This window comes from Vespa crabro, chromosome 9 (assembly GCF_910589235.1).
Source record: "Vespa crabro chromosome 9, iyVesCrab1.2, whole genome shotgun sequence".
NCBI classification, from domain to species: Eukaryota; Metazoa; Arthropoda; class Insecta; order Hymenoptera; family Vespidae; genus Vespa; species Vespa crabro.
Window position 1 is genome coordinate 3,195,366 of NC_060963.1, and position 14,774 is coordinate 3,210,139.

The 14,774-nt window shown below is 30.0% G+C and overlaps 4 protein-coding genes across 4 annotated transcripts; all 4 read right to left on the minus strand.

Moving 5' to 3' along the window:
* Positions 1-290: 290 nt before the first annotated feature.
* LOC124426524 lies at positions 291-1,829 on the minus strand. Its single transcript, XM_046968285.1, has 2 exons — positions 1,444-1,829; positions 291-870 (listed from the first exon to the last, which is right to left on the minus strand). The coding sequence occupies exons 1-2, from the start codon at positions 1,720-1,722 to the stop codon at positions 562-564; spliced, it is 588 nt and encodes a 195-aa protein (XP_046824241.1). The 5' UTR covers positions 1,723-1,829; the 3' UTR covers positions 291-561.
* A 1,703-nt stretch (positions 1,830-3,532) lies between these two features.
* On the minus strand, positions 3,533-6,524 carry LOC124426751 (kinetochore protein ndc-80-like). The gene is made up of 7 exons (XM_046968826.1): positions 6,186-6,524; positions 5,252-5,701; positions 4,914-5,120; positions 4,567-4,785; positions 4,209-4,415; positions 3,898-4,071; positions 3,533-3,760 (listed from the first exon to the last, which is right to left on the minus strand). The coding sequence occupies exons 1-7, from the start codon at positions 6,243-6,245 to the stop codon at positions 3,533-3,535; spliced, it is 1,545 nt and encodes a 514-aa protein (XP_046824782.1). The 5' UTR covers positions 6,246-6,524.
* Positions 6,525-7,076: 552 nt separating this feature from the next.
* On the minus strand, positions 7,077-9,898 carry LOC124426928 (uncharacterized protein YMR317W-like). The gene is made up of 2 exons (XM_046969211.1): positions 9,545-9,898; positions 7,077-9,463 (listed from the first exon to the last, which is right to left on the minus strand). Exons 1-2 carry the CDS (start codon positions 9,866-9,868, stop codon positions 7,205-7,207), a joined length of 2,583 nt encoding a protein of 860 aa, XP_046825167.1. The 5' UTR covers positions 9,869-9,898; the 3' UTR covers positions 7,077-7,204.
* Positions 9,899-11,705: 1,807 nt separating this feature from the next.
* On the minus strand, positions 11,706-14,506 carry LOC124426955 (uncharacterized protein YMR317W-like). The gene is made up of 2 exons (XM_046969298.1): positions 14,156-14,506; positions 11,706-14,074 (listed from the first exon to the last, which is right to left on the minus strand). The coding sequence occupies exons 1-2, from the start codon at positions 14,477-14,479 to the stop codon at positions 11,816-11,818; spliced, it is 2,583 nt and encodes an 860-aa protein (XP_046825254.1). The 5' UTR covers positions 14,480-14,506; the 3' UTR covers positions 11,706-11,815.
* Positions 14,507-14,774: the final 268 nt, after the last annotated feature.

A 14,774-nucleotide genomic window follows, 5' to 3' on the forward strand; every position in this document is an offset into this window, starting at 1 on the left:
AAAAATGTTTAGGAACTTCTAACGTATATTTCGTATTATTTAGAAATTTTTAATATCTCGAAATTTATGAGAAATATTACGTCGGCACAGTGATCTCAAATATAAATATAATATTTGCTTAAATAAAATTAATAAGCGTGAAAATTCGTAAGATATAAAATTGAAGTAACAAATTTTTTTTTGTTCTCCTTTGAGAAATCAAATAGATAATAATAAGGTGTAAATTAAATGAAATTTATCGAAGGAGAAATATTTGTGAAAAGAAAACAAAAAAGAAAAATATGATATGGTTTAATATAGTAAAATATATTTATTTATTTATTTATTATTTTCTTTTTTCAAATACAAAAATAGTTTCTCATCTTAACACGTGTTTCCTTTTTCTTCTTTTTTTTTCCCTTCCTCACATTTATCGAAACTGTGACATTGTGCGTTTAGATTAATTTTAATTAGTACATTTTGTGAATAAAAAGAATAGAATAACATCGACGAATTTTAAATCATTCTTTTTCTTGTTTCTTTTTTATTTATTCATTTGTATATATGTATATATATTTTTTTTTAACTGGTTTTGGCCGTTTGTTGCAATTGACTGTTTAGATTTTGCGTGGTTTGAACAGCAAGTTCGACAGCTTGCTTTGTAAATTTAGCAATGTCTTCTTGTACTTTCTCCGAATTTTTACTAACAGCTTTGACTGTCTTGTCGGATTCTTGTACGACGATTTGTAATCCTTCTTGTAACTTGGTTTGCAATTGATTTAGCTGTTCACCTGCATTTGGAATTTGAGCATTGATATCTTCAACGACCTTGTTTAATTTCCCCTTCACGTCGGTCCACAGTCTTTCTAATTCTGGAGTTTTTTCGTTAACCTGTGTTATACAAAGTTCATTTCTACGATTACATTTTCATCTAAAATCTTAATAGACCTTAACACTGATCCTTTTTTTAATTGCCAAACGATTTTTTCATAAAAGACAGATCGGAATAAACAAAATAATAAGAAAAAAAAAAAAAAAAAAAAAAAAAAAAGAAAAAAAAATAAAGAAAAAGAAAAAAACAATGATTAAGCTTGAAAAAATTGATTTATTCAATTGTTATCAAATGTTTATATTATATATTCTTTTTTAAATATTTCAAGAAATACTGTTTCTTCTCCTGCATCTCTCGAAGCTTATATTTTCTATCTTCCTCTTCTCTTCATTTTAGAAGTTATCAAAATTCGATTGGAGAGTTCAATTGTGAGTTCCCTTAAATGATACGTATCAAAAACTTGTTACAATTAATACAATTTTCTAAAGTTATATGACAAGGTATAGATTAAAAAAAAAAAAAAAAAAAAAAAAAAAAAAAAAAAAAAAAATCTTTTTACGTGCATCTTTTTTTCTTATTTGGCAAACGTTGCAAATGTATTATAATATTAATCAAAAGAGAGACCGTTTTACCTGTTCTGTTACATTTTTCACGAATTCCTGTAAATTGTTCACGAAACTCGTACTTTGTTCCTTGACGTTTTTAATGAGGGTTTCTTGATCAGGAAGATTCAGTTTTTCTTGAAGCTGAACTGCCAAAGTATTGATATTCGCTTGTGCTTGACTAATTAATTCGGATAATTGAAGAGGTTGATTCGACGTTTGTTGAGCTTCAACATTGCTAGATGGTACTACTTTAGCCTCGATATAAACGAGAAACACTGTTAGGACGATCAGATATGCGATCTTCATTTTCGCTGATCTTTTTTCTTTTTCTTCGTTCTTCAAAGAATTCGAACTCGTCAGATTACTAAAGAACGACTGATACACGAACTTCTGATATTGCTTCCTTTATAGACGATGCTTATCATCTATTAATGCCGCTACACGAGGGCAAAGAGTAGTTTATCTTCATTTAACTAAGAAGGAGAAGAACGATATTCTCCTTTTTATTTGAAATTAAAGAAAGAGAGAGAAAGAGAGAAAGAGATAGACGATAATTTTCTTCGATTTCAATTCTCTTAAACACATTCCAATTCTGAATAAAATATTAAATATTTCTCTTCGAAGTTACTATCAATTTTAATTTTCTTTTTGTGTCTTTCGTTTCGTTTTATTATTATTATTGTTATTATTATTATTATTATTATTATTATTATTATTATTATTATTATTATTATTATTATTATTATTATTATTATTATTATTATTACTATTATTATTATTATTACTATTATTATTATTATCATCATTATTATTATTATTATTAATAATTATTTTCTTCTTTTCTTTTTTCTTTTTTTATCATTATAATTTGAAAAAGTCAAGTCTTATCATTTCATAAGTGAAAAAAGTTAACGTAAGATTTAAATTATCAATCGATTTTGATAAACCACACAGATTCATTTTTTTTCATTGAAAGAAGTAATCATTTGAAAGAAAGAAAAATGTTTCATCATTTTGTTTGATTTTGTCTATAACTCAGTTTTAATCGAGATCATATAAAACGTTCATCAATTATTTCGATACTTTGATACTTTGCTATCACAAAAACAATATATATATATATATATATATATATATATATATATATATATTTATATATTTGTATTTATATATTTTTATCAATAGAGTAAAGTGCACTTGGGTGAATAATGGTAGAGTTTTTTCCGAGGACAAGGTTCTACGGAAAAATCTTCATCGATGCGTCTCGTTATCAAACATATAATTTTGTCTATTCAACTCTTACACTATCGACATACATATGTATGTAATTGTGAAATAATTTTCTGTCCTCTCTCTCTCTTTCTCTCTCTCTCTCTCTCTCTCTCTCTCTCTCTCTCTCTCTCTCTCTTTGTCTCTGTCTCTGTCTCTGTCTTTGTCTCGTATACGTGCTCGTACGCGTCTCGTATACGCTCGTATACGTGTATGTACAAATGTTTTGGTATTCTCGGTTTATCTTTGTCTTTATAAGAACCTTGACCTCGCGAACATTTCAACTTGTATCATATAAATCTTATAATTTTTCTTTTTCTTATTATATCCCTCTCTTTCATTCGAAAACATCATTTGAATTGATCTTAAGCAAAAAGTTTTATTTTTATGATATATTTCATTAATCATATATTACGTTAATTTCTATTAAAAATATTTTCGGTAATATTAGAAATAAATTTAATATTTTAAATAATATCAGATGCAATGAACCTTACTCATATAATATAATTTTTTCTATATAAGGGAATTTCTAGTTAATATTATATGTAACGACGATTTTGTTCTTATGTATTGCAAAATATATTTTTCTTTTTAGAATTCTGTTTTCTTTTAATTTTTTTTTCCTTTACACACACACACACACACACACACACACACAATAATAATAATTTAGAGAAAAATGAAAATCTTCAAATTAGATGAAAACAATAGTTAAACTTTATTGTTTAATTTTTTAAAAATGAATACATATTCATTGTTTGTATTGATCATATTTCATGATAATATCGATGAACGATACTATATGTAATACATATGTATATATATGTCCATCATAATTTTCAAATTAAATGATGATATTTTTAATTGGATTATGAATAGATTCAATGATTTCCTTGACAGAGTTTTTACCTTGTTTAACTGCCTTTTCACCTTCCTCAATAATTTCCTTTATTTTCGGATTGTTCAACAATTTCTTCAATTTATCGTGAACATGTTTCTTGAAGTCATTCCAAGTTTCCTTTACTGATTTTCCAAAAACATCAAATTCAAAATTTTCAAGATTTTCTAGTTGCTAATAAAGAAACGAAAAAGTGAAAAAAAAATTAAAACTAACGAGCAAATCGATTATTGTTCAATAGATATAGAAATACATGTCTAATTAATTTGATCGCATATGTATCATAAATATGTTATGTTGTTAATACATACCATGAGAAATCTCTTTTTGATTTCTTTTTTTAAAGCCTCGAAGATTTCTTTTACCTCAGGATTGTTCAAAATTTGCTTCAATTTATCGTCAACATGTTTCTTGAAGTCATTCCAAGTTTCCTTTACTGATTTTCCAAAAACATCAAATTCAAAATTTTCAAGATTTTCTAGTTGCTAATAAAGAAATGAAAAAGTGAAAAAAAAATGAAAACTAACGACCAAATCGATTATTGTTCAATAGATATAGAAATACATGTCTAATTAATTTGATCGCATATGTATCATAAATATGTTATGTTGTTAATACATACCATGAGAAACCTCTTAATGATTTCTTTTTTTAAAGTCTCGAAGATTTCTTTTACCTCAGGATTGTTCAAAATTTTCTTCAATTTATCGTCAACATGTTTCTTGAAGTCATTCCAAGCTTCCTTTACTGTTTTTCCAAAAACATCAAATTCAAGATCTTCCATTCCGCCATCTTTTAATTCTTCTTCATTTTCAGGATTTTTTGGTTGCTAATAAAGAAAAGAAAAAGTGAAAAAAAAAGAAAACTATCGAGCAAATCAATTATTGTTCAATAGGTATAGAAATACATATTTAATTAATTTTCTAAATTTTTCTAATTTGATTATGTATGTATCGTAGATACATTATGACATTATATACCTTGGAATTTCTAATAGACTCTATAATCTTCTTAATGGTATCCTTAGTATATTCGATCGTTTTATTAGTTTTCTCGATGATTGCTTGTAGTTTTGGTTTATTCAAATTATCCTTCAAGTTTTCTTCAAGTTTGTTCTTTAAGTTCTCCAAAGTTCTCTTTGATCTTTCTTTCCAACCGTAATTCGCGAAATCTTCCTTTTTCTCTTCAAAATATCTGGTCTAGTGATAGTGGAAAAAAGAAAAAAAAGAGGACAAACAAATCAATTATTGTATAATAAATATAAGAAAACGCATTTAATTAATTTTGTCTTGTATGTTTCGTAGATATTTATATCTTTAATACATACTTTGTCAATAGCGTCAATAATATTTTCCAGGTCATCTTTAATTTCTTTGATCATCTTGTTAGTTTTCTCGATAATATCTTTTACTTTAGGATTATTCAATATTTTTTCCTTAAGCTGGTTCTTGAATTCGTTCCAAGTTAGCCGTAACTTGTCGTTAATTTTAAGACCATTGTCATCGTATTCTATTACTATTTCCTTATCGTTGTTCTAATGAAAATTAAAATTTAATAAAATAAAAAGAAAAAAGAAGAAAAGATTATTATCCAATACAAATACATCCACATGTTCAATATTAATCGATTGATCTATGATCTATTGTGTTTAATGTATTATTATACCTTTTCAACATTTTCTATTCGCGCGCGAACAATATCTATAGCGATTTGTATAGCTGCTTTTGTTTTTTTTATTGCATTTTTAATTTCATCACTGATCGCTTGCACATTTGAATTTTTCATTTCTTCATATTGTTCCTCAAATGTTTTCTGATGTTCAACCCAACTATACACTAGTTCATTTTTAGATGGTTCGGGATCCTTAGGTTTATCACTACCTTCAATACTTTCTTCAATCGTTAGTTTGAGTTTATGGATCAATATTTCGACGGTATTTAAGAAGTCATTGCTGATTGAGGAATCCTCAACCAATTCCTTGATTTTTTCTTGTATCGTATTCTTTACGTTTGTCCATGTTTCTTTTAAATTATTTTGGAATATAGATATTTCGGGCTCGAGTAATTGATTCGGTATAATTACTGTGTTTAGAACGTTGCCCGTTACAGGATTAGTCTATGATAATGATATCAACGAATTTTTATTTATATCTTACATATGTTTATCTTATTAGATAAGTATTATATTATTAAGACACATTGTGAGAGTGTCTATTTTATATATATATAAAAGAATATGTAATGCATTTTTCATACGGGCTATCTGTTCATAATTAAATTAAAGTCTTTATTTTAAAATATTTCAAAAAGTGTAAAAAAATTGTGATAATATTAAAATTAAATATAAAACATTATGCGAGATACAATGAAGAGTATTAAGTATTAAATAACAACGACTTACACATTTTAATAATTGAGTACATAAGTTGAATGCAACATCTGAATATATTCCTGATCGATAAACTATATGTTAACATGATAAGAAAAAAAAGGAAGAAAGAAAGAAAAGAAAAACAACGTATTGAACTTTATTCTCTTTATGTTTTTATTAATCGTAAATCTGATATTTTATTATAATTGTACAGTCAAAATGAGCTTACCTGTACATATGCCAAGATGGTAGATGCCAATAAGACTGTTAAAAAAGTACTTCGTGTCATGATTCCGTTGATTTTGATCAAAAACCCCTTTTAAAGTATTTTGACGGTCTTCAACGTCATCTCTCTTATATACTAACTTTATCAATAACGCATATATTTAACATTCTGCTAAATCTTTTTTAATGATTATAAATTTGGTTATATGGAATATCAATTTGAAACACTTGCGTTAAATGTATCGAAAAAACAGAAATGTTTTCATAGCTTTGGATAGTATTTGTCCGTAAGTTTTTATTCGTGTGTGTATTCTTTTCGTTTTTATTATGTTTTTGTTAAATTATTAAATATTTCGTTCTTTTCATCACGTATTCTTATTAGTTATCATTATGATTTCCGTTTTTTTATATAATTTTCTTTGTAAAATCTTACGTAGACATTTTAGAATTAATTTCTTCAGCCGGCATTTTATCGTTCTTTATTTAATTAATCTCAATTTTATTAATAATTAACTTACTAATGAGAACCATAATTTCAATATAAATATACTATACACAGTTTTATTGGATTACATAAGCAAAGTAATCATTTAAATAATAACAGATGTCTTATCTATTAAATATCGTTAACAGAACGGAAAATTTCTTATCAAAATGTTATATATTTAATTTTCTGTCTTTTTCTAAATGGAGTTAATTATATATTTTTGTACTATAATCTTATATAACTCGATAAAGAATAAATCTATTCACCTAACAGTTTAGAGAATAATTTTCTTAGAAATATATATGTGTGTGTACACTTTTTATTACACGCTGTGGATATTAATTAAAAAAAAGAAAATAAGAGATTTGCATTACAGATTATAAGAAAGTGTATAAAATATACAATATATGATGCAAACATAGATTTTTATTTATTTGTTTCATAATATTAGTGATAACAATCAATAAAAATATTTATGTTTATTCTATAAATTCGATCAATATATACCATTAAAGATTAATATATATCATTGAAAGTTAATAAATACCACTGAAGAGAGATTCACAATTAATATCATTGAAATCTCCTGGAACGAGTTTCCAAATTCTGCCGAAAGTATTCAAAACTCCTGGAAACATTCGAGGTTTAAGAAACTCGAATGTTAGTGGGCTGACTTCGTCGGTGATACGACTGAAGTACGTTTTATTTGACTTTAAGGTCATGAGGACAATGTCTCCTGGTACGAGATTATTGTTACCAATAGCGGCAATAACTTTGTTTCTGGGTAAAGTCACTGGCCATTTTAGTTTCAAAGGGAATCCTGAGAGGCTACTGGAAGAGATTCCTGAAGACTCTGCTGCAGAAGTCGTTGCTGATAAACTTGTAACAGCAGGAACAGCAGAACTTACTTGAAACTTTCTTTTATAAGGATTTAGAATTGGCGACGAAGGAACAATTATTGTAGGATTAGAAGACGTACTGACTGCGGAAGAACTGCTTGCCGAACTTGTGCTAGTTACTGGAAGAACGTTTTTTATACGAGTAATTGGGGATGCATAATTATCAATGAAACTAGAGGAGGCACTGCTGGAAGCACTGCTTGATGTTAACGAAGGTGAAACAGTGGAAATTACTGGGTTAATGCTCGATAATAAGGAGCTAGAGGAAGAGGAAGAAGCAGAGGAGGAAGAAGCAGTAGTATCAGTCAAGAGATTTCCATCTGAAATTGCTGAAGAAGTGGCACTAGTTAGATCTTTTGTTCTACTTGAAATCGATGAAATTATTGGTATCACGCGTGATAAAAAGGATGGTTCGACTAATGCTTTGGATAATTCTGGTAATGTGGAAGATGAAGAACTGGATGATGTCGCTGTGGAAGCAACTGTTTCGTCTAATTCTGGCAGAGTTGAGACACTTGAAGTGGATGAGGAAGAACTCGATGAAGAAGACACTACGTCGGTAGTGTCGATATTTGAGATTGGACTTAATAGATTGGAGGAAGAGGAACTGGCTGCTGATGTCGTTGCTACTGCTCCTGTTGCTGCTGTTCCTGCCGCTGCAGCTGTTGTCGTCGTTGTTGTGGTTATGGTGGATGGAATTTCTTCGATCAAGATTTTCGGCTCGCTAACAACAGTAGTTGTCGAGGTTGAAGAAGACGTACTTACTTCACTAGAAGGCACTGGGACAGATGGAATTAGCGGTTCTTGAATGGGTACAATTTCTGCTTCGCTTGTTGAAGTGGTAGTTACAGCAGCAGAGCTAGTAGACTGCGATGATAGCGGTATCACGGGTAAGATTTCGTCTTGTTCCGACAAAGTGGTAACCGTTGATGAAGCTGATGATTGACTATTGATAAATGTTTCCTGGATACCAGACGCTTGATAACCATCGTAAACAGCTTTAACAACATCTATAAAGGTCGGTCCAATTTGCACATCACTTAGCAATATATTGGCACTCGTTGTAAAACTCGTGATCAAATTTAAGAAAAACGTCTTGAATGCATCGATGCAAGATAAGATGAGTTCAATTTCCTTTTCTTTTAATTCGATGATTCTTTTAAATAGTTGAGAAAAAGCCGGATAAATACGTTCCAAGAGAAGCAGACTATCTTCCTTCAATCTGTTGATCGTCAGAACGATATCTTCTAATGGTATAGCATTTATTAAAATCTCTGGTAAAGCGAGTAGATGTTGTGGTTGTTTCAATAATTCTTCCAGTATCACAGGGGCACGTTCTAAGAATCCAACAAAAATCGAACCGATGTCTGCTTCCAATAAATTATTCTGTGGTCCAATTGAGATTTCACTCAACAAATTGAGACCAGCGTGCAACAGATAATGCAGCAATTTCTTTACCTCGCATAAAATTTCTTGCACTATTATACTTAATAAATGAGGGTGTCCGTATTCAATCGCTTCAGCGGCACACTCTATTTGCCTCAAAACTTCCAGTGGTAAAGGTGTTGGAAGACTAAACGATGATGATGACGATGATGATGATGATGATGATGATGACGATGCTGTTGCCAATGGCATTGATGATGATGATGATGATGATGATGATGATGACGATGACACCGATGTTACTGCCGTTGGAATTACTTCCGTTAGTAAACATCCATCAGTAGAAATTACTTGACGTTTTGGTAATCTGTTTCGTGTTTCAATTTCTCTTTTCTTGTATATTTGTCCAATTTTATCGTGTATTTGTTGTTCCTTATCTTTTTTCTTCATATATTCCGATAAATTCTCTATTAATTCTTCTAAATGTTGTATCATAACTGCACGTTCAATCTATTTATAAAAAAAATCAAATTTTTCCTGAATTTATAATTTTGTTCATTTCAACGTATGATCAGAAATAATTACACTCACCTCGTTATTTACTTCTTCATTATTTTTGTTAATTAAAGTCTCGTTGTTGTCAGAAAAATCGATCATTTCCTGTTCTTCTTCTTTAAACGATTCATTCTTTTCTTTAACGTTTTGTATATTTGTCTGCTGCATCGATAGATCTATGTTATCGGTAGTATCTTTGGTGTTTTCTTGCTCATCTTGAAGTGATCTTCCTGGTTCTATGAAACTGTAGACTTTATCGTTTAGATCCGAACTATCTTCCCCAAGCGTTGTCCGAGTCGAAACGGACAAAAAGATGAAGAAGAAGAAGATGGGGAATATCCTATTCGCTATTCTCGACATTTTACTTTACGATTTCAAACTCGTTATGTTTTTGGAAAGAAAAGAACTGCTTTATATAGTCGAAGATTTACTATCCCAGCTCGAGATTTGGCACGATGATCGTGCGGTATCTTAATAATATCAGAGATAATAAATCATAACACAGAAAATGATAATAACATTACAATCGTTGTGTATATTCGATTAATACGTTTATATTAGATTAATCTTTTATGAGATTTCTCACGTTGTTTTTTTATCTTCATTTGACTCGTTATTCTCAATCACGTTTTTCTTTCAAAATGAGAGATCAAAATTGATATAACATCATATGTTTACGCTAAGTATCCTTGTTTATTATGAGAATTTAAGGGATAGGATAATCAATAAAATTTTGTACCACATTTTTGCGTGCCATTTTTATTACACATATTTTTATTAATATTTTCATAAATATCCATCTGATAATGTTTTGTTTGTATATTAAAGGTGAAACAGTGCAATAATAATATTTCGAAGAAATTATAATTGTGATTTTTAACTTAGTTTGATATCTCGTAGGCAGGTGAAAATCTTTTGAATTTCGATGTGAGATATTTGAATGTAAATGTAATTTAGTTTTATTCGTTTTGTTCTTCGATTAATTTTTTCTGTATATAAAAAGAGATAAGAAAATAATATTTGATAATTTATCTTATTGGAGGTTGTGTATAAGTATTTTTTGTCATTTTGTGATGATGCGTATCTTATATCAAACAAGATATTCTAAAACATAATTATTTCCACATCATTATGTTCATATATTGATATAATCATTCTTCTTTATCCGATCGTATTCGATCACTAAAAAGAAATTATTTAAATTCACGAAAATATCTTAATTGTCGATGTCATATTCAAACTTTGTTCGATCATCGTTCGAGATTTTACTGATTGATTGCGATACGAACATCTTTTGTACGACTTTTTACATATCCATTTTTCAAACAACAAATATTTAATCTTCCTGTCCTTTTTTTCCATTTCATTTCGTAATACTATATGTTTCCATAAAAGAGAACAAAGAAATCCGTAAATATACTTTACTTTTCTAATTACGCTTTTCTATATGCACAAACACACACAGTTATATACATAAAAATTATGATCCCTTTTTTAATTCGAAACTTGTCATCGTAATTTGCTAAACTTGTTTGTTACGATACATTGAATGATCTCTTCGAATTTTTTTCTTTTTTTTTCTAGAAACATGAATATTTTGTTCATTATCTATAATAAAATATCAGTTTCGTAATATAACTGGTCATTATAAATAATTAAATATCAGGATTGCGTCTTGATTTATTAGAATTACTGGCCGTCTATTTAAAATACTGACAAATTATTTTAATATTCACAGATATTTTAATAAAAATATTGACAAATTTGGATTATTTGGAGTAATATTTGTAGTAAGTATTGATGTCTTATTATAAATACTTATCATTTATTTAATATACTGATTAAAAATTTGTAGTCATCCTTATCCAATAAATAGCAACTATAAGAAAATCGATTATTTTTTATGAAAATGTTTGAGAATGAATATTTAATTAGTGAATAGATATTTCACTTGATATTAGAAAATATGAACTTAGAGATATTATTATATTTGATTGAATTAATTATATGCTTTTATACTACAGTTTTACGTGTCTCGATAAAAAACGATCCAATTTGATTAATTGATTAGAGAATAATTTTGTTGAAAATGTGTAATTGTTTAATTATTATCATACATTTTGAATTTTATCTAAAGGATAAGGAAAAAAAGGTTTGCGTCACAGACCATAAGAATATATATATGGAATGAATAATATATGGTAAAAAAATAGATCTTTATTTATTTATTTCATAGAATTCGATATAACAATCGTTGTTAATTTGTATTTTTTATATATATTAATTATGTTTATTGTATATATTCGATTAAAGTATACTATTGAAGAGAGATTCACAATTAATATCATTGAAATCTCCTGGAACAAGTTTCCAAATTCTGCCGAAAGTATTCAAAACTCCTGGAAACATTCGAGGTTTAAGAAACTCGAATGTTAGTGGGCTGACTTCGTCGGTGATACGACTGAAGTACGTTTTATTTGACTTTAAGGTCATGAGGACAATGTCTCCTGGTACGAGATTATTGTTACCAATAGCGGCAATAACTTTGTTTCTGGGTAAAGTCACTGGCCATTTTAGTTCCAAAGGGAATCCTGAGAGGCTACTGGAAGAGATTCCTGAAGACTCTGCTGCAGAAGTCGTTGCTGATAAACTTGTAACAGCAGGAACAGCAGAACTTACTTGAAACTTTCTTTTATAAGGATTTAGAATTGGCGACGAAGGAACAATTATTGTAGGATTAGAAGACGTACTGACTGCGGAAGAACTGCTTGCCGAACTTGTGCTAGTTACTGGAAGAACGTTTTTTATACGAGTAATTGGGGATGCATAATTATCAATGAAACTAGAGGAGGCACTGCTGGAAGCACTGCTTGATGTTAACGAAGGTGAAACAGTGGAAATTACTGGGTTAATGCTCGATAATAAGGAGCTAGAGGAAGAGGAAGAAGCAGAGGAGGAAGAAGCAGTAGTATCAGTCAAGAGATTTCCATCTGAAATTGCTGAAGAAGTGGCACTAGTTAGATCTTTTGTTCTACTTGAAATCGATGAAATTATTGGTATCACGCGTGATAAAAAGGATGGTTCGACTAATGCTTTGGATAATTCTGGTAATGTGGAAGATGAAGAACTGGATGATGTCGCTGTGGAAGCAACTGTTTCGTCTAATTCTGGCAGAGTTGAGACACTTGAAGTGGATGAGGAAGAACTCGATGAAGAAGACACTACGTCGGTAGTGTCGATATTTGAGATTGGACTTAATAGATTGGAGGAAGAGGAGCTGGCTGCTGATGTCGTTGCTACTGCTCCTGTTGCTGCTGTTCCTGCCGCTGCAGCTGTTGTCGTCGTTGTTGTGGTTATGGTGGATGGAATTTCTTCGATCAAGATTTTCGGCTCGCTAACAACAGTAGTTGTCGAGGTTGAAGAAGACGTACTTACTTCACTAGAAGGCACTGGGACAGATGGAATTAGCGGTTCTTGAATGGGTACAATTTCTGCTTCGCTTGTTGAAGTGGTAGTTACAGCAGCAGAGCTAGTAGACTGCGATGATAGCGGTATCACGGGTAAGATTTCGTCTTGTTCCGACAAAGTGGTAACCGTTGATGAAGCTGATGATTGACTATTGATAAATGTTTCCTGGATACCAGACGCTTGATAACCATCGTAAACAGCTTTAACAACATCTATAAAGGTCGGTCCAATTTGCACATCACTTAGCAATATATTGGCACTCGTTGTAAAACTCGTGATCAAATTTAAGAAAAACGTCTTGAATGCATCGATGCAAGATAAGATGAGTTCAATTTCCTTTTCTTTTAATTCGATGATTCTTTTAAATAGTTGAGAAAAAGCCGGATAAATACGTTCCAAGAGAAGCAGACTATCTTCCTTCAATCTGTTGATCGTCAGAACGATGTCCTCTAATGGTATAGCATTTATTAAAATCTCTGGTAAAGCGAGTAGATGTTGTGGTTGTTTCAATAATTCTTCCAGTATCACAGGGGCACGTTCTAAGAATCCAACAAAAATCGAACCGATGTCTGCTTCCAATAAATTATTCTGTGGTCCAATTGAGATTTCACTCAACAAATTGAGACCAGCGTGCAACAGATAATGCAGCAATTTCTTTACCTCGCATAAAATTTCTTGCACTATTATACTTAATAAATGAGGGTGTCCGTATTCAATCGCTTCAGCGGCACACTCTATTTGCCTCAAAACTTCCAGTGGTAAAGGTGTTGGAAGACTAAACGATGATGATGACGATGATGATGATGATGATGATGATGACGATGCTGTTGCCAATGGCATTGATGATGATGATGATGATGATGATGATGATGACGATGACACCGATGTTACTGCCGTTGGAATTACTTCCGTTAGTAAACATCCATCAGTAGAAATTACTTGACGTTTTGGTAATCTGTTTCGTGTTTCAATTTCTCTTTTCTTGTATATTTGTCCAATTTTATCGTGTATTTGTTGTTCCTTATCTTTTTTCTTCATATATTCCGATAAATTCTCTATTAATTCTTCTAAATGTTGTATCATAACTGCACGTTCAATCTATTTATAAAAAAAATCAAATTTTTCCTGAATTTATAATTTTGTTCATTTCAACGTATGATCAGAAATAATTACACTCACCTCGTTATTTACTTCTTCATTATTTTTGTTAATTAAAGTCTCGTTGTTGTCAGAAAAATCGATCATTTCCTGTTCTTCTTCTTTAAACGATTCATTCTTTTCTTTAACGTTTTGTATATTTGTCTGTTGCATCGATAGATCTATGTTATCGGTAGTATCTTTGGTGTTTTCTTGCTCATCTTGAAGTGATCTTCCTGGTTCTATGAAACTGTAGACTTTATCGTTTAGATCCGAACTATCTTCCCCAAGCGTTGTCCGAGTCGAAACGGACAAAAAGATGAAGAAGAAGAAGATGGGGAATATCGTATTCGCTATTCTCGACATTTTACTTTACGATTTCAAACTCGTTATGTTTTCAAAAAGGAAGGTGCCGCTTTATATAGTTGGAGATTTACAAATTCAGATCGAGATTTGGCACGATGCTCGTGCGATATCTTAACAACATCAAAGATAATAAATCGTAACATAGAACATGATGATATCATTGCAATCGTCATTTATATTCGATTAATAAGAGATTACTCTTTTATGAAATTTCTCACGTTGTTTTTATTTTTTATCTTGTGTTGTCACATGGTTCATATTCACGTTCTTCCGTCATAATGAGAGATCAAAATTA

Excerpts from the sequence above, each read along its gene's own strand:
- LOC124426524 (XM_046968285.1), bottom strand. The coding sequence starts at position 1,722 with ATGAAGATCGCATATCTGATCGTCCTAACAGTGTTTCTCGTTTATATC. Across the intron at positions 871-1,443 it reads TGAAAAATGTAACAGAACAG|GTTAACGAAAAAACTCCAGA; the intron begins GTAAAACGGTCT and ends TGTATAACACAG.
- LOC124426751 (XM_046968826.1), bottom strand. The coding sequence starts at position 6,245 with ATGACACGAAGTACTTTTTTAACAGTCTTATTGGCATCTACCATCTTG. Across the intron at positions 4,786-4,913 it reads TTATTGACGCTATTGACAAA|ACCAGATATTTTGAAGAGAA; the intron begins GTATGTATTAAA and ends CACTATCACTAG. Across the intron at positions 4,072-4,208 it reads TCATTAAGAGGTTTCTCATG|CAACTAGAAAATCTTGAAAA; the intron begins GTATGTATTAAC and ends TTTCTTTATTAG.
- LOC124426928 (XM_046969211.1), bottom strand. The coding sequence starts at position 9,868 with ATGTCGAGAATAGCGAATAGGATATTCCCCATCTTCTTCTTCTTCATC. Across the intron at positions 9,464-9,544 it reads ATGAAGAAGTAAATAACGAG|ATTGAACGTGCAGTTATGAT; the intron begins GTGAGTGTAATT and ends TTTTATAAATAG.
- LOC124426955 (XM_046969298.1), bottom strand. The coding sequence starts at position 14,479 with ATGTCGAGAATAGCGAATACGATATTCCCCATCTTCTTCTTCTTCATC. Across the intron at positions 14,075-14,155 it reads ATGAAGAAGTAAATAACGAG|ATTGAACGTGCAGTTATGAT; the intron begins GTGAGTGTAATT and ends TTTTATAAATAG.